We start from the raw sequence: 24,956 nt of genomic DNA, 5'->3' as shown, positions 1-24,956 counted from the left end.
GGTGTTAATTTCTTACTCTGTTTTAAGCTCGGCCACCATGACCCTGGCCTCTGAGGAGTCTCTCAAACTTCCTTCCTTCCCCCATCCCCCTTCTCTCCCTACTATGACTCCCCTGTCCTGAAACTCAGAGATGAAACACCTACTGGAGAAGTGAAGACACGCATTGTCCTCAGGCAGTTACTAAGCTTATTTATTTCACAGTCATTCTGCTTTCCCTCAGTCAGTGACCAGAATCTCAGCTGTGCTAGGGATATAGGGGGAAAATAATACCTGGTTCTGGTGCTGGAAGAGCTGAGTGCTTAGATGGGGAAGCAAACATACAAATGGATAACTAGAAGTATGCAGTGGAAGATGCACTATTCTCAAGCAAGTAAAAAGTGTGACAGGAGCATGTGGGATATGAGGGTGAGGAAAAACTGCCTGAAGTGAGAGCTGGGGCTGCAAGTTTAGCTAGGTGGGCATTGCCAAGTCCCTCTGATGGGGACCTGGGCAGGCCAGCAGCTAGTGTCAGAGGTGGTCCAGTATCTGCACAAAGCTGTATTTTGAGAGGGAGCTGACACTTCAGGGCCTCATGATATCCTCAGCCATTGTCTGCAATATAAAGGGCTTAAAGATGGCAATAGGAATCTAGGAGCTGACTGATATGACAGCAGCTACAACCCCTGCCTTGGAGGCCTGGTGTGGGCTATAGGAGAAGCTTCTGGCAGCAGCACATTGCCCCTCCTCCCCAAAAGGTTGAACAGTCATCCCCAAATTCCCACTCACACCTGGTCACCAAGCCTCAGGATTTGGCCATTCAACCCAAAGGTGTCTTCCCAACAACAGCAATCCTGTATAGCGCAGGGAATCCGGTGTGCTCTTCCTACCATGTGACCCAGCCTTCTGCGTCTCCAAAGCCCAGTACAGCAGTTCCCTCTTATTTGTAGGGGATGCAGTCCAAGACTCCCAATGGATTCCTGAAGCCATGGATAGTACTGAACCCCATATATACCTGTACTATGTTTTTCCTATACCTACATACCTATGATAAAGTTAAATTTATAAATTAGGCACAGTGAAGTATTAGCATCAATAACTAACAATAAAGTAGAATAATTATAACACTGTAATTATATAATTATGTACACTGTAAAAAATTTATATGAACGTGGTCTTTTTCTCCCTCTCTCTGAACATATTATACTGTGCTTACCTTTTCACTTAGAAGAAGCATTTACAGTTTCTCTTTGGCATATACAAATTACCAGCATCACTACTCTTGTGCTTTGGGGCCATTATGAAGTAAAATAAGGGTGACTTGAACACAAGCTCTGTGATACTGCAGCAGCTGATCTGATTATGAGATGGCTACTAAGTGATTAATTGGCAGGGAGTATATACAGTGTGGAGAGACTGAAAAAGGGATGATTGATGTAGTGGGCGGGATGGCGGGGATGGAAAAGACTTCATATGGTACACAATTTAAAACTTATCAATTGTTTATTTCTGTAATTTTCTATTTAATATTTTCAGACCACAGTTGACTACTGGTAATTGAAGCCCTGGAAAGTAAAACCACGGATAAGAAGGGATTACTGTACTCTCACCTTTAAAGTACAAGACACGCCTATGGATCATGGTGCCTGGCCCATGACAGGGAAGCTTGGCCTGTGTCCTGCTCTTGCTTCTAAGCCTTTACCCAGCTGCTCCTTGGGATCATGATGCCCTTTCTCCCACCCTACTCTGCCTGGCATGTCTGAGTTACAGTTCAAGTTTCCGCTACAAAGAGCCTACTCCTCCCACTCTTAAAATTTTCCTCCCTCCTGACCATCTTGTAGGCGCCCCCTGCTTCTCCTAGACTTTGTGGCTTTACCCAGCCCTATGATGATGACCTCCATCTCCAATCCCAGCACAGGCCCCCCAGGTAGCACCCAAGCTTGTTTGTTGAGGTGACTAAACACCACCACCAGACCGGTTGTCCTCCTCTCTTTTCCCAAATGCAAGAACTGCCTCTGACATAATATAAGAAGGACTGGAGAACATGCTTTTCTTTAGGTATATCTGGCCATGCAGCAGACTACCTGGGCTCCAGGAAGTGTCAGGAGGAAGAACATCTTCGTCACCTTTGCAGGGAGGCAGAGAATAAGGACTCTGGGGCTGCAGAGCTGTAACAGAAGGAACCCAAGCTTGCCTCACCTCATCTGTGTGCCTTTTCTCTGCTTTCCAGTCTGGAAAATGGGCATGAAAACATCTAGACCAGAGATTTTCAACTGGTGTGCCACAAAAAACTTTAAAACATGCTGCACATGGCTATTTAATCAAGGGTATTGACCTCTTCTTCCTTATATTGTCAAACAAAAAAAATAACAACAGCTGACACAATAGCAGTCCAGTGTAAATGAATCAAAATTATACCTACTTCTTTGCCAGATTAGCAATAAAAAATGTTTTTGGTGTGCTGCAGAATTTTAGTAATTAGTTTATGTGTGCCATGAGATGAAAAAGGTTGAAAATTTCTGGTCTATACTATAGGTCTGTGTGTAGAATAAATGAGATGAAGAATGGGAAATGCCAGGAGAGTCTTGGCCCACAGTTATTGCTGTCCTGGTGGGTAAGAAGAAGCATTCCAGGGTGTTCATGAGCTCTTCTCATCTGTAATAATAACTGTATTTGCTTCAAGGCTGTCATGAGAGTCAAATAAAGCAACAGTGAAAAAGCTTTAGTGTGGACTTTCAGGGGTACAATAAATATTAATTAAATAGAAATATCTCCTTATGTGAGAACTCTTATAAATACCCTAGGAGATAGGTAATATTACATCCACTTTTCAAATTTGAAAAACACATTAGGTAGTGTGAAACTAGAACTAGTGTCAAACTCAGGTGTGTTTCTAAGACTAATAAGTAGTCACTTCATCATAGTCAATATTTATAGAGAACTTATGCTGAGCCAGGCATTCTATGCAGGTTATCTCACTTAAACCCCCCACTGACCTTATGGGCCAGATAGAGACTATAATTCTCCTCTTGCTGTAGATGAGAAAACTGAGGTTCAGAGAGGTAGGTAACTTGCCTACTGTCACACAGAAAGAAGGTGGTTGAACTGACTAATCAGGACTTTCAGATGCCAAGGTCTGTGTTTTTCTCTACTTCCAAATATAACCTATGTATACATTATAATTAGGTACCTCTCTTTAAAAAATAATGTATTTTATTGATTACGCCATTAAAGTTGTGCCCTTCCCCCCTCTTCATTCCCCTCCACCCTGTACACCCCCTCCCGCCCACATTCCCCCCCTTTAGTCATGTCCATGTGTCATAAGTTCTTTAGCTTCTACATTTCCCACACTACTCACTCTTGCCCTCCCCCTGTCTATTTTCTACCTACTATCTATGGTACTTATTCTCTGTACCTTTTCCCCTCTCTCTTCCTCCCATTCCCCTGTTGCTATCCCTCCATATGATCTTCATTTCTGTGGCTTTGCTCCTGATCTAGCTGTATACTTAGTTTGCTTTTGTTTTAGGTGTGGTTGTTAATAACTGTGAGTTTTCTATCCTTTTACTGTTAATATTTTTTATCTTCTTTTTCTTAGATAAGTTCCTTTAACATTTCATAAAATAAGGTCTTGGTGATGATGAACTCCTTCAATTTGACCTTATCTGAGAAGCACTTTATCTGCCCTTCCATTCTAAATGAAAGCTTTGCTGGATAGAGCAATCTTGGATGTATGTCCTTGCATTTCATGACTTGGAATACTTCTTTCCAGCCCCTTCTTGCCTGTAAAGTCTCTTTTGAGAAATCCAGTGACAGTCTGAGGGGAACTCCTTTGTAGGTGACTGTCCCCTTATCGCTTGTTGCTTCTAGGATTCTCTCCTTCATTTTAATTTTGGCTAATGCAATTATGATGTGCCTTGGTGTGTTCCTCTTTGGGTATACCTTCTTTGGGACTCTCTGAGCTTCCTGGACTTCCTGGAAGTCTATTTTTTTTTTTTTTTGCCAGATTGGGGAAGTTCTCCTTTATTATTTGTTCATATAAGTTTTCCACTTGTTGCTCTTCCTCTTCCCCTTCTGGTATCCCTCTAATTCGGATTTTGGAACATTTAAAGATGTCCTGAAGGTTCCTAAGCCTCTCCTCATTTTTTGAATTCTTATTTCTTCATTCTTTTCTGTTTGGCTGTTTCTTTCTTCCTTCTGGTCCACTCCATTGATTTGAGTCCCAGTTTTCTTTCCATCACTATTGGTTCCCTGTACATTTTCCTTCATTTCACTTAGCATAGCCTTTATTTTTTCATCTAAATTGTGACCAAAATCAACCAGTTCTGTGAGCATCCTGATCACCAGTGTTTTGAACTATGCATCTGATAGGTTGGCTATCTCTTGGTCACTTAAAAGTATTGGATCTGGGGCTTTGATTAGTTCTTCTGTTTGAGCCATAATTTTTTGTTCACATCACGCCTGTTAGGTATGAGGGTGCAGAGCCTTAGGTGTTCACCAGGGCAGGGCTACCCAGTTGCGGGGTTGTGATACTGTATGTGGGGGCAAGGTCTGACAGGGAACAATGGTGCTTGTTCTGCTCTCCCTCAGATTTCAGTCCCCTACACTGCTTCCCACAAGCAAATTGGGCCCTTCTGATGCTGGTTCTCGGGTGGGTGGGATTGTGTACATTTTAGGACCCTGTGGGTCGCTCCAACAAATTCTCCTGTGGGGCTGGGAGTCTCTCCTGGCACCTTTTCAATCCATGCTTTTAGGCTTTATTTCTCAGTGCTGGAGCCCTGGGTTGTGCAGTCTGTCTCACTGCTCATTTTTGCCTAGTTTATCTGTGTGTGAATGTGTGACCATGCCATGGTCAGCATTGTGCCGCCTGTGCTCCTCAGTCTGACAGCCATGGCCTTTTCTTGCCAAGAACCCTCTCTGCTGGCCTCCAATTCATCCCCTCTTACCCGTCTGCTTGAATGGTTGTCAGACTTCTGTACAGTTCAATTTTCTGTCTGTTCTGGTTGTGTTTTTGTTTCTAAATCTTTGTTGTCCTTAATTTTGGTTGTGCAAGGGGGTACAGTATTTCCACCTATGCCTCCATCTGGGCCAAAGTCTGTAATTAGGTACCTCTTATCCAACTTCCCAAACCACAACAAACAGCACCCTCTTTTAAGAAGAATTTTCTTCCTCAGAATTATTCAAGCTTTCTTCTTAACACAGCTTCACATGTAATAATTTGACTTTATTTTATCCTCCATAAAGTATATAAATACTTCAGAAGTGGCTTATTCAAGAGACAAAAAGTGATGTCTGTCTTCTTGTCACCAGAAAACCTTAAATATTTCCATTTCAGAAGCTATATAAATAATTTTGAAGAAACATATACACTTTCAAAGTCCTTTTGAGAGATAACTAGATGGCAAATCATCAGGCAACTCCATCACTGAAATGAGAAAAGGTGGTACTGGATTTCTGGAAACATCAATTTGGCTTTCAAAGTCCCTACAACTAACTCACGATTCAGACTACAAACTTGCCTGTAAATCATGTGTCTGACTTACATGTGACTCACTGAGCACTCTTGGTGTATCTTCACAGCAAGCACTTCCTAAATATTTGTAAAAATGACCTCAACAGTGGGTAGAAAGCCAGAGGTGACTACTTCAGACATCATCAGAGGAAAACCCCCAGATGCTGATATAGAGGCTGCTTCTATGATAGTGACACATGGCAAGAATAGCCCCATTGTGGGCTGAACTGCTTTCAGATTAAATAAAACAGGAAGTGTGAGCAACTTGCCACAGAAAAAATAGAAACTGAGGAAAATGACAAAGAAAGTTCTTGCCTCAAAGATCATGCCAAATGCATAGTGAAGAGAGAAGTGGGTCTGTGTCAGGGAAGTGCAGGATGGATATTTATTGAACACCTACATGCCCAGCAACTACCACATTTATATAATCCTACCAAGGAGATACTATGATTCAGGTGGGGAAACTGAGGCTCAGTGCGGAGCAGTGATTTGTCCAAGGTCACAGGTATCATGTCCTATGAAGATTTTTTGGATGATCACTCCATAAGGGAGACTCAGCCTCTCTTTCTTTTACCTCCTGCACACTCCCACCTGGGTGTTTTAATAAGCTCCTTTGCTCACTGTTCTTTTAAAGCATATCTGTCCCTTTCACTATACTGGGTTCTTGGAAGCTGTACCTAGGTCTGTCATTTTCATATCCCCACACCCAGTACAAACTCTCCACCTAGTAGGTTCTCATACAATATCTGCTGCAGGAGATGCTAAATCTGCTTATTGCAAATACTACATTTTCAATTTTGACTGCATCTACACTGCACCTTACTTAAACTCTACACAAGAAACACCTATAGTGACCCTGGCTTCCTTCTTCCTGGAATTTTCCCAGTATAATCCAACAGTCTGAGAAGCCAGCCATCTGGGGCTCAGCCATCTGGGTTTTCATAAGCCTTCCAGGGAGAGTTAAACACTTCTTTCTCCCATTTTATCCCACAACCATGAGGTAACTTTTATTATTATCCTCATTTTATAGATGAGTAAATTGAGGCTCATGGAAGCCTCTGCTTTATTCAATAAAGAACCAATTGACCAAATAAATTCATATCAGACATTTATATCCAAGATTGAAGGTTTGGGTATGCCTAACTATGACTAAAACAGGAATAAAGGTGGTGAGGAAGGGAACTGCAGAGACCTCAAAGAGAGAGGCGGCACAACTGAGCTCAGCATGCCTGAGGCACTTGGAGAGAGTGCACGAACCCTAACCCAGGGTTGGGTCTTGTGAAGCATCACAGGGCCACTCACTCTACTATTTTAACTTTCATGTTTACTAAGATAAGAAAAATCATTAACATTATTTTGAAACATTTCAAACAAAAATATATTATTGTAATTGATGGAAGTCTATTTTAGGATATATCCAGCAAAGTGCCTTGACCCAAACATGTCTACCTGCATGGAAAACATACATATCATCATTCCTAAAGATAGAAAGATGGAAAGATGGGGATTCTTTCCCCAGAATTTCCTAAATACTTTTCTCTGCACAGGGTAGCCCCCCTCCAAAGTTACTCAGGCTTAACTGCCACCCACAAACATTCCCCCAGAACTTTCTCTTCTCATATACTCCAAGATAGTTTTTTAAAAAAAAACAAACTCTAAAAACAGAAAACTATACTTGAACAATAATTAAATTAAGAAACACAAACAAAAAAAACCAAACTCTAAAAGAAAACCAATAAAATGCATCTAAGCCACCAAAAAATAATAATAACCCCAAACAAAAACAAAATAGTCTTCCTTTAACACTGTCCTTCAAAGATTTGCAAATAATCAATTCACTGTTAATCATTTGAGAATGATTTTTCCATACTATTTAAATAAAAAGAGAGCATTCCAGCCCCAGCAAAAGTAATTTTAAGTGGGCCACTGCACAGAATTAGGAGGTTGCTTACTGGGAAGGGTGACCTGGCCAACAGCCTTGTCACCTGGGGCCTAAATGACATGCCAGACTTGCTTGTTTCAGGGATGATGCGGCTTCATTGTCCCATCTCCCTCCACCCACATTGCCTCCTTCACCCCTCTCTCTTGGTCACACTGCCTCTCTGGTTGACATGAAGGCTGAGGGGTTTCTAGTGAGTCACCAAGAGCAGCTGGTGACTGAGGGACAGGCTGGTAAGAGAGCCCCATTTCTCTCTGTGCTATATTTAGAGTGGCACAGAAAATCCCAGACTGTGGTTTCCACCTGTTCAGATGTCTCTGCAGCAACTCCATTTCTGCTGACCCACGCCTCTTCCTCACTGGGCCCTGTCCTGGATCCCATTTCCTGATGGTTCCAATAGCCTTCACTGCATCCAACAGCCATCCTATCTTTCCTGGCTTAAATTCCTCCACAAGATCCAAGTCCAAAAGGACTTATTACAGAGCCCTGAACTGTGCCAGCATGGGCTCCCCCTGTTTCTGTTCATAAACATGAGGGTCTAGCTAAACCCTTGTGCCAGCCAGGATTTCTACCTGAACATGATATAAGTATGCGATCTGGTGTATCTGTCTTTTTCTCTCTCTTTTTCTCTCTCTCTCTCTTTCTTTCTTTCTTTCTTTCTTTCTTTCTTTCTTTCTTTCTTTCTTTCTTTCTTTCGGGAGATAGAAAGAGAGAGAAACAGCAATGTGTGAGAGATATATCAATTGGTTGTCTCTCACACACCCCCAACCAGGGACCTGGACCACAACCCAGGCATGCGCCCTGACAGGGAACCAAACTGGGGACCTTTTGGCTTGCAGGCCAGCGCTCAATCCACTGATCCACACCAGCCAGGGCTGGGTTGTTGTTTTGACCTCTTCTAACTGGAATGTTAGTTCTCAGCCTTGGGTGATTTTTAAAAACCTTGATGCTCCAGCTACACAAACCCCGCCCACCCCTCACCCCCTCAAGAGATCAGTCTCTGCAGAGAGAGGGCACCCAGGCTTCAGTATTTATAAGATTCCTTAGTATTTTTTAATGGGCAGAAAATGTAAGAACCACACCTCTTGATGATTGGTGCCTCTTTCTACATTCTTTCTTCTTCTGGCAAGCTCCTACTCACCTGACAGGACCCAGTCACCTTGCCAGCCCTCCAGGCATTGGGATAGCCTTGTGCCTCTGAGATTCAGTATCTTACCTCTGCCTCAGCCTCCATCCACATCACTTTTTTTAAAGATTTTTATTTATTTATCTTTAGAGGGGAAGGGAAGGAGAGAGGGAGAGAAACATCAATGTATGGTTGCCTCTCGTGCGTTCCCTGCTGGGAACTGGCCTGCAACCCAGGCATGTGCCCTGACTGGGAATCGAACCTCAATTCTTTGGTTCACAGGCCCGCGCTCAATCCACTGAGCTATGCCAGCCAGGGCATCACTTTTTAACTCTACTTTATTGCTACCTCTGCCTCAACCTTGGCCACCAGACTCAGAGTTCCAGTGGCCACTGTGCTGGATCCTCTTCATAAGGATAAGACTCAATAGTGCCCTGCTAATGTGGATACTTTCTTTACTATTGCTATTTGAAACATTTCTGGTCTGATCCATTATTTTGGATCATAAACCCTTCACTCATTCATTCATATACTCAATAACCACTCATGATGCCGCTACTCCCTGCTCAGTCCTGGGACCCATATAGCATATTAGAAGGTTGTGAGGGTAAAGAAAGAAGCTAACACATGACACAATAAGACAGTCTTTGCCAGGAGCTTGCTGCCTCTACCATGAGGAGATAGTTACCACTCAGGATAATACTCTAACAAACCTGAGCACTTAATAGAGGCTGCTTAATTTTTCCAGTTAAGATAGGTCACTGTACCATGAAGACATCAGTTACTGTCTCCTTGCATTTCTCCTTGTATAACACCTAATCCAGGGCTAATTAGGAACTTTAACTACTCCTTACTGATGATGCTAATAATAACCTTTGCATCAAAACTTCATGAAAGAACATAGGGATAGATATTACAGAAAACATAAAAAAGAAATGGTTGAGAATTGCTCTCTCAAATAATGAACTTGGAGTGTAGTATGGCAGAAGACAAGATGGTTACTAGCAATATGCATTCTTTACTTCTTTTTTATTCACAGAACCTTGTTTTATTTGGATCAGCAAATATGCAGTTAACAAATTAGATTTTTCTGCCTCCCTTGCAGTTAGGGGTAGCCATTTTATGCAGTGCTGGCAAATGAAATGTAGCTGGAATATGTCAGGGAGCTCGAAGAAAAATTTGCTTTCCTGATATGAGTCTAATCCCTTCCTCTGTGTTGCTTCTGTGTCTCCTTTCTGCTTAGAAGATGAGGAGAAATGGCATCCTTGGGCATAAGAGCCACAAGCTAAGAACAACTGAGCAAAATTGCAGATGGAGCCTTGGGCATTGATGGCACTTTGGCATTCTCACACCTGCTTCAGACTTTGTGTAGCATGAGAAAAAATAACCTTTTATTCATTAACTTACTATTGTCAGATTTCTGTTGCATACAGTCAAACTGCCACGAACTGCCATGTGTCTTGGTGTAATGACAGTAGGCTCCCCTAGCTATGCAACCTCAGCATTATCACCTCTAAAATAAAGTTATAATATTCACCGTTATGAGAGATTAAAGATAATGTACAAAAATGCCTGAAACAGAGGCTGGTATGCAGTTGGCACTCAATAAATGTCAGGAATCGTAATTCTCATTTCTGGCAAACTGTTCATGGCCGTGAGGTGAACCTGAACAATTCTAAGGTGAAAATGGAAAAGAAACTTAAGTGAAATACTGGGCACCTTTCTGTGCATGCCAGTCTGCCAAGTATGTTGAGAAATAGAGCCAGACTGACATAATCACAGTGTCTTGAGATTTCTACCCAAACAATAAAATTCTGTAATATAACTGAAAAATACAATTTAAGATCCAATTAGCATTAGATTTACAGAAACCTGTGTTTCTACAAATTGTGTTATAGAAATCAGCAACAAAACCACTCTTACTAGTTCTGTTTACTGTGTAAAACATTTTTGTACCTATTATTTCATTTTAGCTTCATAGCAGCCTCTGCAGGACTGACAGATGACCTGGCTATGGGCAGCAACACTAAGACAAGAAGCCAATGCCCCTGACTTTCAGCCTTGGCTTAGCAGATCCTGCTCAGAGTCCCCCTTTTGGGTACACAGCACACCAGCTGGTCTGCATTGTGGGGTAGAGGAGATCTCAGAGAAGACAGAGTAAAGGGGAAGAAGGTACCTCACTCTGCTGGGCCCTCTACATGCATTATCTCATGACAATACTTATTATGTTACAGACCTATCTTGCCCATTTGGTAGATGAGAAAATGAGGGCTTGCAATGGTTAAACATGGTCTTCAAGATAGCACAATCCAGTGAGGACTTAGACCCAGGTATGTTTGTGCTGTCTGGGGTAAAGTTTCCAGCAATGTGCTACTGATAACACACAGGAGTGCAGGATGACAATGTTTGGGCACAGAAAACCCTTAATTTTTAAAGACTGTTAGGCAAAGAAAGACCTATATTGAGACCCTTCTCAGCCATGGAGAATGTCACAGAAATGATTAAGGAACTACATACTGACTTAGTCTATCAACATTACACTTTTATGGTTATTGTGGATTTTGTTACATGACAAAGAATCAAAAACTCAGCCTAAGGACATGTATGTGTATAAGTGTATGGATATGTAGGTGTGTGTGTGTGCATGGTGTTTGGTTTTTTGCATGACCAACATGGTCTTTTGACACTTTTACTATTCTCCTGGTTTGAAATTCTTTGTAAACCCTCTGTGGTTAAAACACAGTTTAAATTGCCCTTTTGTTGATGGTACCACATCCATCTGAAGTCACTTCGGAGAAAACCAGGGCCCATTTTATAAAGAAAGCTCACTATAAATGTAAGAGAGTATTACTTGGCCTGGGTAAAGTTCTTATATAAACATATTTCCGTTTTGGTTTTCCAGTGGAGGTTCCAAACTCAACAGAAACCGCTGGTCATACATACTTTTTATTTACATAACTACGTATTTTTTTAACTTAGAAACATCCCACGGAGAACATCTTTTCCAGTTTCAATGCAGGACTCGGAAGAGAATAACTGAGGAAGATGAAGGATGAAGGTAAGATGTACTATACACCTTTCTAGACCCCTGAACTGTCAGGCACTGGCCAGAGTCATGGGCCCTGATCACTCTAGCCCTGGGGGTACTCACCATGGTCATGGGCGAACACCAGAAGCTCCAGTCCCACTAGCATCTGAGCCAGCTCATCATAGCGGCCACAGTGCTCCCCGGCTCCATGGGACACAAAGATGAGGGCTCTGCAAGTATAAGAGGGGAGCCAGGTTAGGAAGGTGGTGGATCACTGAGGCTGCAGCTTAAGCAGTCCGAAGTTTCATGACATCAGCAACAAATCCAAGACCAGATCACAGACTAAATGCATCAGTAAGTAAAAGGGGATTGCTCTTAGAATGCTAAGCTTCAGGGTTCCACAGAATGGAGTCCAAATCTCGGCCCTACTGTGAGCTCAGAGGCACAGTACACATCCCTGAAGCTTCATTTCTTTACCTGTAAAATAGTAATAACAGTCTCTTCCTCTGGAAAGGTGTGGTGAGGGTCATAGGTGCTAATTTATACCAACATGCCAGACAGAACTCTGGCACATGGCAGGCCCTCCATTGGTGCTGGTTTCCTCCCTAGCCAAGCTGCCCAGATGGACCAGCCCTAAGCCAATCAGGGTATTCCATGATTACTCACAGTGACTGGTTGAGGTATAGGTATGCGACTTGAGCCAAGCTTTCTTGTTCCAATCAGAGCTCTCTGACTGTTCCAATCAGAGCTTAGATCCCAGAGCTTTGGCCTACATGGTCATGAGAAGGTGTTTTCATTTCCCCACTAGACTAGCCTTGGAGGCTGTGGGCTTAGAATGGCTCTAGCCACTTGGCCCAAACTGAACTATGAGGTTATCCAGCAGAGGAGAACCATGTAAAGGAGGGCCACCAAGTCCCAAATGTATTTGAACTCTGAATCTAGCTGGACCTGAACCCAGCATTCTCCCTCACCTTGCCTTTTATTGTTGTTGAAGTCATTGGATTTTCTGTCACTTGCAATGAGAAGAATCCTAACTGACATATAATTCTTTCTATTTTTGTGTAGAATAACTGTACTTACACATTCATTCTTCCACAGGCTGCTGGTTTTTGCCTTATGTGTGTGACTTTTATTATCCTCTTTCTCTCTCCATTTGGCAAACTCCTCTCCTCGCTTCAAGACTGATCCTTAAGGTTCCCCTCTGAAAAAGATTTTATGCCCTCTGAAAGGCTGTCTTGTCTCTGCTCTGGGCCTCTGTAATCCTTCTGTTACAGGATGGGTAACAGTTGCTTTCTACCTGTCTCCACCACTGGTGGAGGACATGCAGGCTTCTCTCTCATTTTTCTTTAGTGACTAGCATAGTTTTGAGCTCTTGGAGGATACTCTGCAAATGCTGTTTGAATGAATGGATAAACGACAAAGGTTGTGAGGTTTTAAAATAAACAGCTATCAGAGGGGAGAGGGGAGGGAATTTCAAGGGGAAAGAGGATGGATTTACAAGAACAAGTATAAAGGACACATGGACAAAACCAAGGGGGGGTGGAAATGAAAGTGAGGTGAGGAGGGCTGGGGGGGTGGGCTGGGATGGAAGTAAAATGCAGAAAACTGTACTTGAACAACAATTAAAAATTTTAAAAATGGCAAAGATAAAATAAAATAAACGGCTATATTTTCACCTAAGATCCATGCAGAAGAAACCTCAGGAGCTAGAAGCAGAATTTGGCTGGGGTCTCAGTCACCCAGGAAAACCTTCAATGAGGCATGAGTGCTTTGGGACACAAACAATAGCGTCCATGGCACATAGCTTACCATGGCTTCTACACTGGATGGTGTCAGCCCAGCAGTGGTAGAGTTATGATAGGGGATTTAGATTTTAAACACACAACTGTCAAAACTCATATGTTTAGCATAAGACCCATGAGATGTTAGAGTTTCTTCAAGCAAGAAGTGACTGCTGTGATACACACCCATTCAATTTCTGCTAATGAGGTAGAGGCAGGGAAGAAGGAGAACAGCAGCTGCCATTTTATTGAACATTTACTATGTGTCGGTTCCTCTATTAACTCCATATACAAGAGTTACAATACTCAAAATCATGTCATTGTTTATCTTCTTTACAGCTGAGAGTGAAAATCAGAGAAGTTAATTGCCCAAGTCACAAAGAAAGTTGGTAAGAGGTAGATCAGAGCATGTCAGCACCTGGCTTTCAGGTCTCCAATGGGCTACCAGTAGGCTCAGAATACAAGTCATCTTGTTCCTTGCCTCCTTGTCACTCCTTCTGGCTATATCCCCAGCTCATCTCCCTGTCCTCACTAGGGGCTTCTAGTCATTTCTTCAGCAGCACCCAGTTCTTTCCACCTTAGGGCCTTCGACTTTGACATCCCCTTCTCCCTATAGTGCTCTCTGATAGATCTCTGGTGGTTATTCCTCATGCCTGGGTCTCAGGAAAGATGTCACCTCAGAAAGGCCTCTTCTCCACCTCACCTGCTGTGATCTCCTTCTCTTGGGCCTTTCTGACCTGCACTGAACTCTCACTGCACATTGCAATTTACCATTTGCTTGCTTGATTCTTGGCTCTCTCCTCCACTTTGAAGTCAGCTCAAGAGGCCAGGAGGGCAAAACACCAGAGCAATACTCTACCCTGTGGCACTGAGCAGGGACCAGAGAATATGTGTTCAGTGAATAAACACATTTTTCAAAAGCCTGTGTTCTTTCTATAACTCCTCTCTGCCAGGTTGTGTAGAGGCAGAATAGCACTAGTTTGTTTTACCATGCTACATGCTTTATTCTTTAAGCAGAATACAAAGTACCAGCATTAACCTCATTTTCCTTTGACATCTGTCCTCCCTGTACTTTACCTAAAAATACAAGAGAAACATTTCACACCCTCTTTATTGTTCCATGTAATGCCTAGCCACCTGATTATACCTGTTCACCTGACACTTCTGGGGTCCACTGATGGGACTCCTCTCAGCTACCAAGGAGCATGGCTGGAACCTATTCATCATCTCTGATATGCAAAAGGGACTGGACCTCCAGAAAAGGAGGCTTAGCCATTTAAAATTCTTTGGGAATTTTGGCAGCTGCTGTATTAAATCAGTCCACAGTTAATGCAGAAGGACAAGTGATTAAGCCAGTCATGCAATAGTTAGCCTCTTACTGCATTTTGGTCCAATTCAGTGGAGAACTTAGGAGTTTCACTCAGTATCCAAAAGAGTGGCACAAGGCACTGTCATTATGCCTGGAATTGCCTGCCAATAGAGTCCACTCCCAAGGCAATATGTGGAAAAATACTTGGCCTTTTACTCTACAGAAATCCTTCTATTCCAGAGGTTCTCAACTTGGGCCACACCTTGAAATTACCCAGAGAGCTTTCAAAAATGCTGAGGCTTGGTCCCATCACCAGAAAAACCTCTTGGTTTAATTGGTCTGGTGTGGGAAAGCTCACCAGCAGTTCTCACATGCAGCCAAGGTGAAGAGGCACCTGTTTTATTCACTGTGTGCAGTTTAAGTGACAATGCTGGTCAGATGCCACATGGAACTTGCCAGTGGCAAAAATGCAGCCATTTTGGTGTGGAAACTTACAGACACTTTGGAAACACTTATCGCCCTGAGGAACATGCTGGATAAACCATGGGTTCCATCTGTAGAGATGCAGAGGCTTCTGTAGCTTGCTGCTGCCATCCCTTTGGAAATGAAGTAGACTGACATGGCCATCCCATTGCAGGTGGCCAAGGTTTCAGTCACCCTTCTCTGCAAAGGCAAAGCAGCACTTGCAGGCTCAGGCCCCTTTCCCCTCTAGATCCATGTTAGGCATCTCTGCAGACACACATTGCAACAATAGGCCTCATTCTGGTCTTATGCTACTGCTGCTGCCAGGGGCAGGGGAGAGGCCTGGCCCCCAATTCTGATAAATCAGTCTTCCTCCTACCCACACTTACTGTTCTTTGGACATGAATCTTTGTTTTGTAGAATCTGTTTGGCAAAATGAAAATCAAATTATGTTACCTCTCTGATTGAAACCCCTCAGAGACTTTGTCCACTGCCACTGAACAAAGCCTGCTGTTTTTGTGATAATATCCTCCTCATCCTGCCTTGGGCTTCTTGATGATCTGGGAAGGTAATGATCTTAATTACCAATTAAGCTATTGGCAATGGCTTTGCCAATTTCCATGGTGTAAATGCTCTCACCATGGCTGATTTCAAGCCATTAGCATGCCATCACTGAATTCAGAGTTGAAGAGGGGTGTGCACCATTGGCCAATGAAAGCCTGTCCAAGCCTGCTCCAGCCTAGGTTGATGAGCCCTTTCCCATCTGAAAGGGCTTCTGCTGGAGATGACCACTCTCATCCCCATCTCTGCATGCTGGCTTTGATCATCATTTGAATCTCAGGCCTCTTCTGACCACTTCGGTCTCTTCAGTACTTCTCACTGTCTAAATGTACTTATCTATTGCTGTGCTTTCTTTTGCCTCCCCTAACTAGACTATGTTCTGTGAGGGCAGAGGTCTTATTGGTCTCATTTACAACTATATTCTCAGCTGGGAAAAACATTAGTGCATAATAATAGCTTAGTAAAGATTTGTTGACTGTCTGGATGACCCCTTAGGCTTGGATCCCTCTGCCCACAGCAGTCTCCCATGTTGGAGCTTATGCCCTGGGGTAGGTGTCTTGGGAAGTATGCTGATACCAGGATTTTCCATTTCTTTGCCCCACCCACTTTCTAGGATGCCCCCCTCCTCTTGTCAGACCTCCCTGGCTTTCTCCCCTCACACCTGCTGTAGGTGGAGCCACCAGCTGCTTATGGTTCCATCTTGTGTCTAAAACTGACCAGTCCCAGCCCCTCTGAGTTCCTCTCCTGGTTGCCATGAACACATCCAGCTACATTCTGAGCTCTGTGTCCTCATGCCTTGTCTCTTTGGAGAAAGTGCAATACCCCATCAAGGCTTTCTATGGAACTTCCACATTCACACTGGATCCTGGCCACCACTTAGAATTTCACAGTCGTGATTATATTTATGCTCTGAAAGTACTCAGCACTAAGAAACTTAGATGTTGAATAAATAATACCACGTATGCCAGGAAGCCATGAACAGAGAGCACAGGCCAGGAGGGTTGGTTTGATTCCCAGCATCACCACACATGGCTCTGGGCAAGTCACCTGGCCACTCTGAGCCTGCAGTCACAGGATGGTAGTGACAATGGCCCTTTGACTGAGACTGTCCAGAAATACTGACTCAAAGCTTATCATATGCCAGGTCCCAGGGACACAGAAATGGAAAAACAGACTTGTTCCTACCTTCATATAGCTGACAGTTTCACAGGAAAGACAGATACTGAACAAAGAATACATGTATAAGTGTGTATTGTGAGAAGTGATGTGAACACAAAAAGACAGTACTACAGGGGACCTTACTGGGACTGAACACAATAGATAGGGAATGCCTAGAAGTGTTCAAGCTGAGACCTGAAGGCTGAGAAAAGGACACTTATGGGCAGGAATGAGAGCTGTTGGGTTTAAGGTTATATCCAGGATAACACAGGTGTACCTATTCTAGGCACAGAATGAAGGGTGTGGTTTACAGAGGGCTTCTGGGAGGAGAAGGTGCCTTAGATGAGCTCAAAGAGGTGAGGCAGCAAGGAGGTAGGGGGTGGTATTTCCTTCATACAGATTGTGGTATGGGGAAGAAGGTGGTATGGAGCATGGAGATGGGGATAATCTGATTTTTTGAAGCATGTTTGGCTCTATGGACAGAGAAGCAATGAACCTGCATGGCCAGACCCTCCTCTACTTTCTCCCCTGGCCTTCTGCAATCTCAATCAACAATAGCAGCAGAAAATTAACAGGGCATTTATGCAGACACAGCAATACCCACAGTGGTAGAAATTAGGTTGCAGAAGAGGCTAGCAAAGATTTTTTGGCAGGTCCACCTTTAATGGCTGCAGTCTGTTAGGAGGCAGTTGTTTTGGGAGAAGGCAGTGATTATTAGAGAGGGAGGCCTGGGCCCAGGAGCAGATGGCCTGCCTGGCATCTAGCCCTGGGAAGCAGAGCAGCTCCCAATAAGGCATATGCAGACCTTGAGATGAACATGTTGCAGAACTCCTTAGAGTTTATAAGTCAGGGCCTGCTTACTCATTCTCAGGTGTGACAAAGGGGAATTTCCCCTCCAAAAAAATGAACTTTCCCTTTATTCCTTCCATTGCTTATTCACTATTGAAGTGATGAACCTTTCTGGATCTCAGCTTGCTCACCTGCAAGATGGAGATAATCCAAACAACTCCAACCACAGAGGGCAACATGGAGTAAATGAAACATGTATGAAATGCTTGGGGGCCTTGCCTGGCACAGAAAACACACTGCAACTATCCACTCTGAAACCCTTTTCTCTGATGACACAGATGGTTTACTTGCAGTTTAGAGGCCTAGGTTTATGCTCCAGCCTTACCATGAACTAGTTCCTGGGTTTCCACAGGGCTCAATTTCTCCCCCTGGCACCAACTCACTAAGGTTTTGGGATGAAATGATGGAAGGTATGTAAAAATACGCTAAGGGACTCTGTTGCTCAAAGTTGAGGCTTCTGCTTTTCCTGTCATGTGCTCTGCTTGGCTAACCCCTCCAATGGTGATGGCCATTCATAGACCCACAAAGTGCTGGGATCCCTGGAAGGGTAGGCAGAAAACAGTCCAGCAGCCCTACCAGCACCTTAAAAGATGGAGACCAGTGATGGGAGGAAAAGAGTTCACTTCCATGAAAGTGCCCTCACATGTTTCCCACAGGACTTTAGACTTGGCTGGCACCTCCACCCTCCCTACCTGTACATCTGTGGAGTGAGAATCACAATGCTTCCCTCACAAGGCTGTCAGAATTAAGCACTTAGCATGGCCTGGCACTGAGTAGAGAATGTTAGCCTCTTTCCTGCCTGCCCTTTTTTGAGCAATGTCAAGCTTTATTAAAGGGAGAACTGGATGTCCAACTGAAAAAACATTCTACTAATTTTACTAGGAAAAGTTTGGAAAACAGGATTTGTTGGAGGAAACAAATGGTCAGAGGGACACAGTGAATGTTCCTACCCCTAGGCAGCAGCTCTGGTGGCAAAATGGGGGTATCTGACCCAGATAGTCCCACTGAATTTTTTTAACTTTGTTTGAAACTAGCACACATGCCATTGACTTTTATAATGTCCTTAAATGAAGAAGGTAGAAGAGAATCTGCCTGCCTTCTCTGGAAACTGTATATGCAGTTATCTCTCAATTATTTCTAAGGCATTCCACACAAGCAGTGCATGGCCCTCCCTATCATCCACATCCACCAAACTCCTACTGCCGGATTTTGTGATCTTAAAAGTCATAGGAACTTCCTGTCAAGATGGCAGAGTAGGTAACTATGGTACTCACCTCCTCCCATAACCACCTTAAAATCACAACTAAACTACAGATCAACCATCAATGAGAAACACCTGACATCTAGCTGAACAGAAGTCCTAAATCTAAGGATATACAGAAGAAGCCACATCGAGATTGGTAGAAGGGCTTTAGGTTCTAAATGTGCTGGTCCCACGTCAAAGTGTGGTGGTTTAAATTGGGAGGGATACTTCAGTTGTGGAGGTCCACACTGAGGAGCAAAGAGTCACAACTGTACACCAGTTCCCCCAGTGCCAGGAAAAGAAGCCCCTATAATTCAGGCTGTGAACACCAGCAAGGATTGTGGCTGAGTGAGATGAAGGCTTTTGGAGTCCCAGGTATTCCTCTTAAAGCACCTGCGCATAGACTTATTCAACCTTACTCCCTCTGAGCTCCAACACTAGGGTAGCAGCTTGAAAGGTACCTGGGACATACAGAAAAAAATGGAATTTTCTGGCTTTGGAGTGAGTTCTGAAGGGTCAGTTTTCTCCCAGGCAGAAGTGCTGGCAGAAGCCATCATTCTTTTGCTGAGTCCTCCCACTGCCAGTGTAGGCAGGCACTACATCTAAGTCTCCTTTAACCTGGCTAACACCATTCACCCACACTTATGATTCCCTGAAATGTGGCTCCCATCCAACTTGCAGGTCCCTCTAAGCTGCTTCCAGTGTCTTTTCCCTATAAATCGCCTGTCTTGGCTTATGCATCCAACTTTCCTAAAATCTCTCAAAGATTCGCAACCCCCAAACAAGCAGCATCTAGTCTCAGTATGCCCCATACATCTTGCTAAGTGGCCCAAGCCCAACACTAGGGGTAGCCAGCCTCAGTTCACAGCTTAGGTCTTCCAGCCACCTCCCATCTAACACAAATAGCAGCCATGTGTAGGTCACTTTGTAGTTTACTCCAGGTAGCCCCAGGCAGGTATTACTCCCAGGCAGGTATTAAGTGGCAGCTGATCTTGGCCTACATCTCCTGGGAGGCCCCTAAGCCAGTACATCTGGTGGACAACTTCAGACCATGCCAGAGCACCACCCAACCATTTCTACCAATGGCATACTCAATGGGTGGAGTTGGCAGGAACCAGCAACCTAGTGAAGCAAGTCCTGCTTCATTATGTGTGCTCCTTCACAGCAGCTCCTCCACTCTTTCCATGGCTACTCCTTACAGCTGATTGGCCTGGGGTCAATCCCTCTAACTGACATGCCAACAGAAATCAAAGCTCAACTATAATAGGAGAACATATGCAGTCTGCATGGGGGTGCCTCTGGAGTTCCCAACTCTGGTGACTGGGGAGGCTGAGCCACTGGGTCCTACAGGACACCTATTACTACACACCACTGTACTAAGACTGGATGATATAGCAGCTCTACCTAATACACAGAAGCCAACACAGGAAGGTAGTCAAAATGAGGGAGGCACAGAAACATAGCCCAAATGAAAAAACAGAACAAAACTTCAGAAAAAGAACTAAAAAATGAAGATAAGCAATCTACCAGATGCCGAGTTTAAAACACTGCTTATAAGAATGCTTGAATAAGAGAGAAAAGGAAGATGGCAGAGGAGTGAATGGAGATCACATTGACCTCCTCCCAATCTGAAATTACAACTTAATTGTGGAGAAATCATCTAGAAGAAACAACTGAGCAATAGCCAGAGGGAAGCAAATAACTTCAGACATACAGAACCAATTTCAGCACAACTGATCTAGTAAGGAGTGAGGTGGAGACTCCAGAGGGCTTGCTGGGGACCCACAGGTGGCAGTATCAGCAGGATAATTAAGTGGGTGGTTGGATCCCTCAAAGAAGTTTGGGGTCTAAACCCTAAGCCAGGACTCCCAGCCTAGGACACCAGAGCCCAAAAAGTACACAGATAACAACCAGTGGAAAAAGCAACAGGGTTGCTCTTTGCCTGAGACAGATGTTGGAGATGCAAGGGCTGTTTAAAGGGCCATAACACAAATTTTCTTTTGTAGCCACTTACCTGGGGCTCGGGCAAAGGCAGGGGCAGAGTGAGCTAGAGATGCCTGAGGAGATACTGGGGACAGAAGCCTTGGGGAGAGAGAGCTGAGAAAGTAGCCGTTGGGATCCTGGTGCTGAGTCATTTCCCAGATGGAAGCAGACATTGTGCTCAGGCAGACTACTCCCCACTGAGAGGCAAAAGCCAGAGGGAAAACAATAATAGTCCTGGCTCCAGAAGGGTCTCTACCCTGGCCCTTTTGTGCTTAAGCCTGGCTGCTGAGTTCTGGTGATCAGAAAAACCACCAAAGAAAACAGTCAGAGACAGTAGATCTTGGCAAAGGTTGGGCAGAGTGGACTGAGAGACTTGAGGAGAGACTAGGGATGGAGGTTTTGCAGAGAAAATTGAAAAAGTAGCCACCAGATCCGGTGCTGAGTCAACCCCCATACACAGTAACCATCCTGTTCAGGCAGACCACTCCCCTCCAAGCAACAGCTAGCTACCTGAGGGGAAACAATAGCTTCCAATACAGGAGGGAGGAGGTATTCGACCTGCCCTATGGTGCTTAAACCTGACTGCTGAGTGCAGAGGGAGCATATTAACAATTGAAAGAGACAGCCAGTAACAGCAGATCACTATAAGTATTAAACAGGCTGCCCAAGGTCAGACAAGGTCAACACCTGATATCACCAGAGGCAGATTCAGAAAGAAAAAAAAAAACAGTGATAAATACAAGAGACTACCTATACAAAAGTCACTGTGGTCTCCTTCATGATTTGCAATATTTTCCTTCCTGTATAACTTTATAATATTCATTTCTTGTCCAGTGAATTTGTATATAATAAGGCACTAGATTTTACACTAGTGTATTTCAATCCGTATACTTTGCCCCTCCCTTCTCTTAGCCCAGCTTACCTTCCTTTTTCCTTGCAATATTTTCATTTTGAATTTGGTTTACTCTCTAGCTACAAATTGTTTCCATTCCACACTCTTACTATTTCTCCCCTGCTCAGACACTCAAAACAAATTCTCCTGTCAAGGGACATTTCACATTCTTGTGCCCAGCTATCAAAATACCTATGTTCTCTTTACACATGTAACAAACTGTGCTAGTTGGTTGTGGGTAGGGTATGAGTTGTTGCATTGTTTTCTCAAGGTTATCTCTAGAACTTCACTAATTCTGTATTTCAAATAACAAATTTTACTGGACCCCTCTCGTAGTCTTTTTTTGGGAGGGGGATTCAAATTTTAATTATGTTGTCTTAGTCTTTCTTTCTTTTTTGTCTTTCTTCTATTTCTTCTCTAATTCTGCCCTTTTCTTTTTCTTTTTTAAAAGAAATTAACATTTTTTTAAAGATTTTATTTATTTATCTTTAGAGAGGAAGGGAAGAAGAGGAGAGAAATATCAATGTATGGTTGCCTCTTGTGAGTCCCCTGCTGGGAACACGACTGCAACCCAGGCATATGCCCTGACTGGGAATCAAACCGCGATAATTCTGCCCTTTTATTTTTCTTTATTCTCCTTATTTTCCTATTCCTTTGCATCCCAAATTTTAACTGTTCCCTCACTTACTCTAGTTTTTGTTCTTCAATCTTAGTATTTCCTCTCTCTCTATAATTACAAAATCACTTCCCATTCCACTAAATATTTCTTAGACTTTTCTTTGTTTCTTTTTTCTCTCTTATTCCCATACCACCTATATTAATTTTAGCTTGTTTGTTGTTGATAATACTCTGGTAGATCTTTCTGATTTGGCTCCTATATTTTATTAATTATTTAATATTTTCCCTTTCTTTTTCTCTCTCTAACTTTATTTTACTTTATACTATTTTAATTTATGCTTAAACCTAATATTATACCCTTCCCCTTTCATACACCATTCCACACTCTTCATTCCCTTTCTTTATTCATGAGGTAAACTTTACCTTCTCTCTCTCCTTTCATTGCTCCAACTCCCAACTATTATCAGTGCTCCTCCCTCTACCCTCTTAAAATCATTTCTCTTTCAGTAGGTCATCTCATATCCACTCTCTTTTCTTATAGTAGTCTTAATCTCATTACACCCTTATTAATACTGGTTTATTAGCTATTGATAATGGGATTGTTGGGGGAGTTATATTTCTGGGTGTGGGTTTGTTTCCTGGACTCTGTTGTTTTGTTCAGGCAGTGCCTGCACAACAGCACACAAGATATGGTGGGCAAAGTGATCCTCAGTCAACCAGTGGCAGGGAAGGACCCACATAAGAACCACTCAACAACAATCAAAACCCAATTACGGGGGGTTTCAAGATGGCGGTGGAGTAGGATGGAGCAGATACCAGTTTCTAGTACAAAAGAGACAGAAACCTATCCGATTGGAGGAGGTGAGGCCAGCAAGCCAGCAGTTGCCAAGCATATATGAAAATAAGAGACCAGAAACCTCATCGGTCACGGAGGAACCAGATGGTAGGGAGACAGCAGCGGTATAGTAGTCTCTGGGACGGAGCAGGGAGAAACAGCCGGTGCAGGGTAGGGGAACCAGCGCCCAGTGGCGAGAGCCCAACCGCTCCTGGGACAGCCTTCAGCACCCAGACGGCTCCCTCCCTGGGATTTTTCTGCAGGGCAGGCCAAGTGGCCCAGGCAAAGAGGTGTGGAAGAAATTTCAGCCTGCGCACAATTTGGGGAACTAGTCGTTCCACACGCAGTGTGTCTGGGCAAGTGCCTCAGGGAGCCTAGGCCAACATTCAGCTCCCGGAAAGCTCCCTCCCTAGGAGTTTTGGGCAGGGGACCTGCCAAGTGGCCCAACCAGAGGGGAGCAGAGGTGATTTCAGTCTGCGCATAGCTCGGAGGTTCAGCGCCTGGTGGGAACTGTGTATGGGAGAGTGCCTAAAGGCCCCTGCGACAGCATTCCCCGACGGCTCCCTCCCCGGGATTTTTCTGCCGGGCAGGCCCAGTGGCCTAGGCAAAGAGGTGTGGAAGAAACTTCAGCCAGTGCGCAAGTTGGGGAACTAGTCACTCCACACGCAGTGTGTCTGGGCAAGTGCCTGAGGGCACCTAGGCCAACATTCAGCGCTCAGAAAGCTCCCTTCCTAGGATTTTTGGGCCCGGACTGGCCAAGAGACCCAACCATAGGGGAGCAGAGGAGATTTCAGCCTGCACACAATTCTGGGTCCAGCACCCAGCCTGGTGCTGCTACATCCCTAGGGGTTTTTTTTGCCAGAGGTTGGCCAGGGGACCCAGACAAACACAGGAGCAGAAGGGATACACACCACGCAGCGTGCCATGACGAGCACACAGAGTTTCTAGGTTGGCGCCCAGTCCTCAGATCGGCTCCCGGCTTCCAGTCTACCCCACTCAGACTATCTGGAAGCCCAGGGTGCTGAGGGGTCCTGGGAAAAGAGCTGAGACCCTCAACCCCCTCCCTTTCTGGCCAAGCAAGGTGGGGGGCCAGGAGAGACCTGTTTGATAGAGTTTACAGAGAGGGTGCGGAGGACAAAGGGCCCCAACCAAAGACTCTGTGGTTGCCAGCCCAGGAGAACTCAGAGGTGCAGCCTGGGGCTCTGAATCCAGTAGACAGGGTAGCCTGGTCTGCTTCACACCCAGCTTGGCAGCAAACCCAGGATTGGGCAGAGGGTCTGGGGCTTCCCAACTGAACGGGGGCAGGTCTGTGCTCAATCCCGAGGGAACCAGGCAACTAGGCCGGTGCAGCTGCCTGCAAACACAGCAAACCAGACTATGGCAGTAACCCCTGGGAGGGGAGCGCTGCGAGAAAGTCCTAGTTCCCCATTGTAGGGAGCTGGGGGAGAGGCGCCAAGTGTCTGGATCCTGAGAGGGGCTGGCTGAAAAAATCACAACAATCGACCCTCAGCCAACTGCAACCAGAAAAACCGGTTTGGCTAGTTTGAAGCCAACAACTGACATTTCCTTTTCTGAGGTTGTTGTTGAGAGATTATTTTTGTTTGTGCATTTTTTGTTTTTTGTTTTTTTACTTTATTTTATTTTTATTCTTTCTTTTTTTTTAACCTTTCTTCCTTCTCCATTCCTT

General features: G+C 44.2%; 1 protein-coding gene across 8 annotated transcripts in view; it reads right to left on the bottom strand.

The window, feature by feature from the left end:
• The window catches only part of MGLL (monoglyceride lipase), a 201,363-nt gene that overhangs the window by 85,470 nt on the left and 90,937 nt on the right, over positions 1-24,956 (bottom strand). For 5 of the 8 annotated variants that reach the window (XM_053670313.1, XM_053670311.1, XM_053670318.1 and 2 more), the window contains exons 3-4: positions 11,702-11,808; positions 2,061-2,144 (exon numbers count right to left, since the gene is read on the bottom strand). In XM_053670313.1, the coding sequence (XP_053526288.1) occupies positions 2,061-2,144; positions 11,702-11,808 (191 nt within the window). The remainder of the gene's footprint in view (positions 1-2,060; positions 2,145-11,701; positions 11,809-24,956) is intronic. The other 3 variants (XM_053670319.1, XM_053670315.1, XM_053670317.1) reach the window with 1 other exon arrangement.

The sequence above is a fragment of the Artibeus jamaicensis genome, unplaced genomic scaffold (genome assembly GCF_021234435.1).
Source record: "Artibeus jamaicensis isolate MK-2021 breed Jamaican fruit bat unplaced genomic scaffold, CSHL_Jam_final contig_558, whole genome shotgun sequence".
Taxonomy (NCBI): Eukaryota; Metazoa; Chordata; class Mammalia; order Chiroptera; family Phyllostomidae; genus Artibeus; species Artibeus jamaicensis.
Note: the sequence above shows the minus strand (reverse complement) of the source record. Positions and strands in the feature narration are given on the sequence as shown.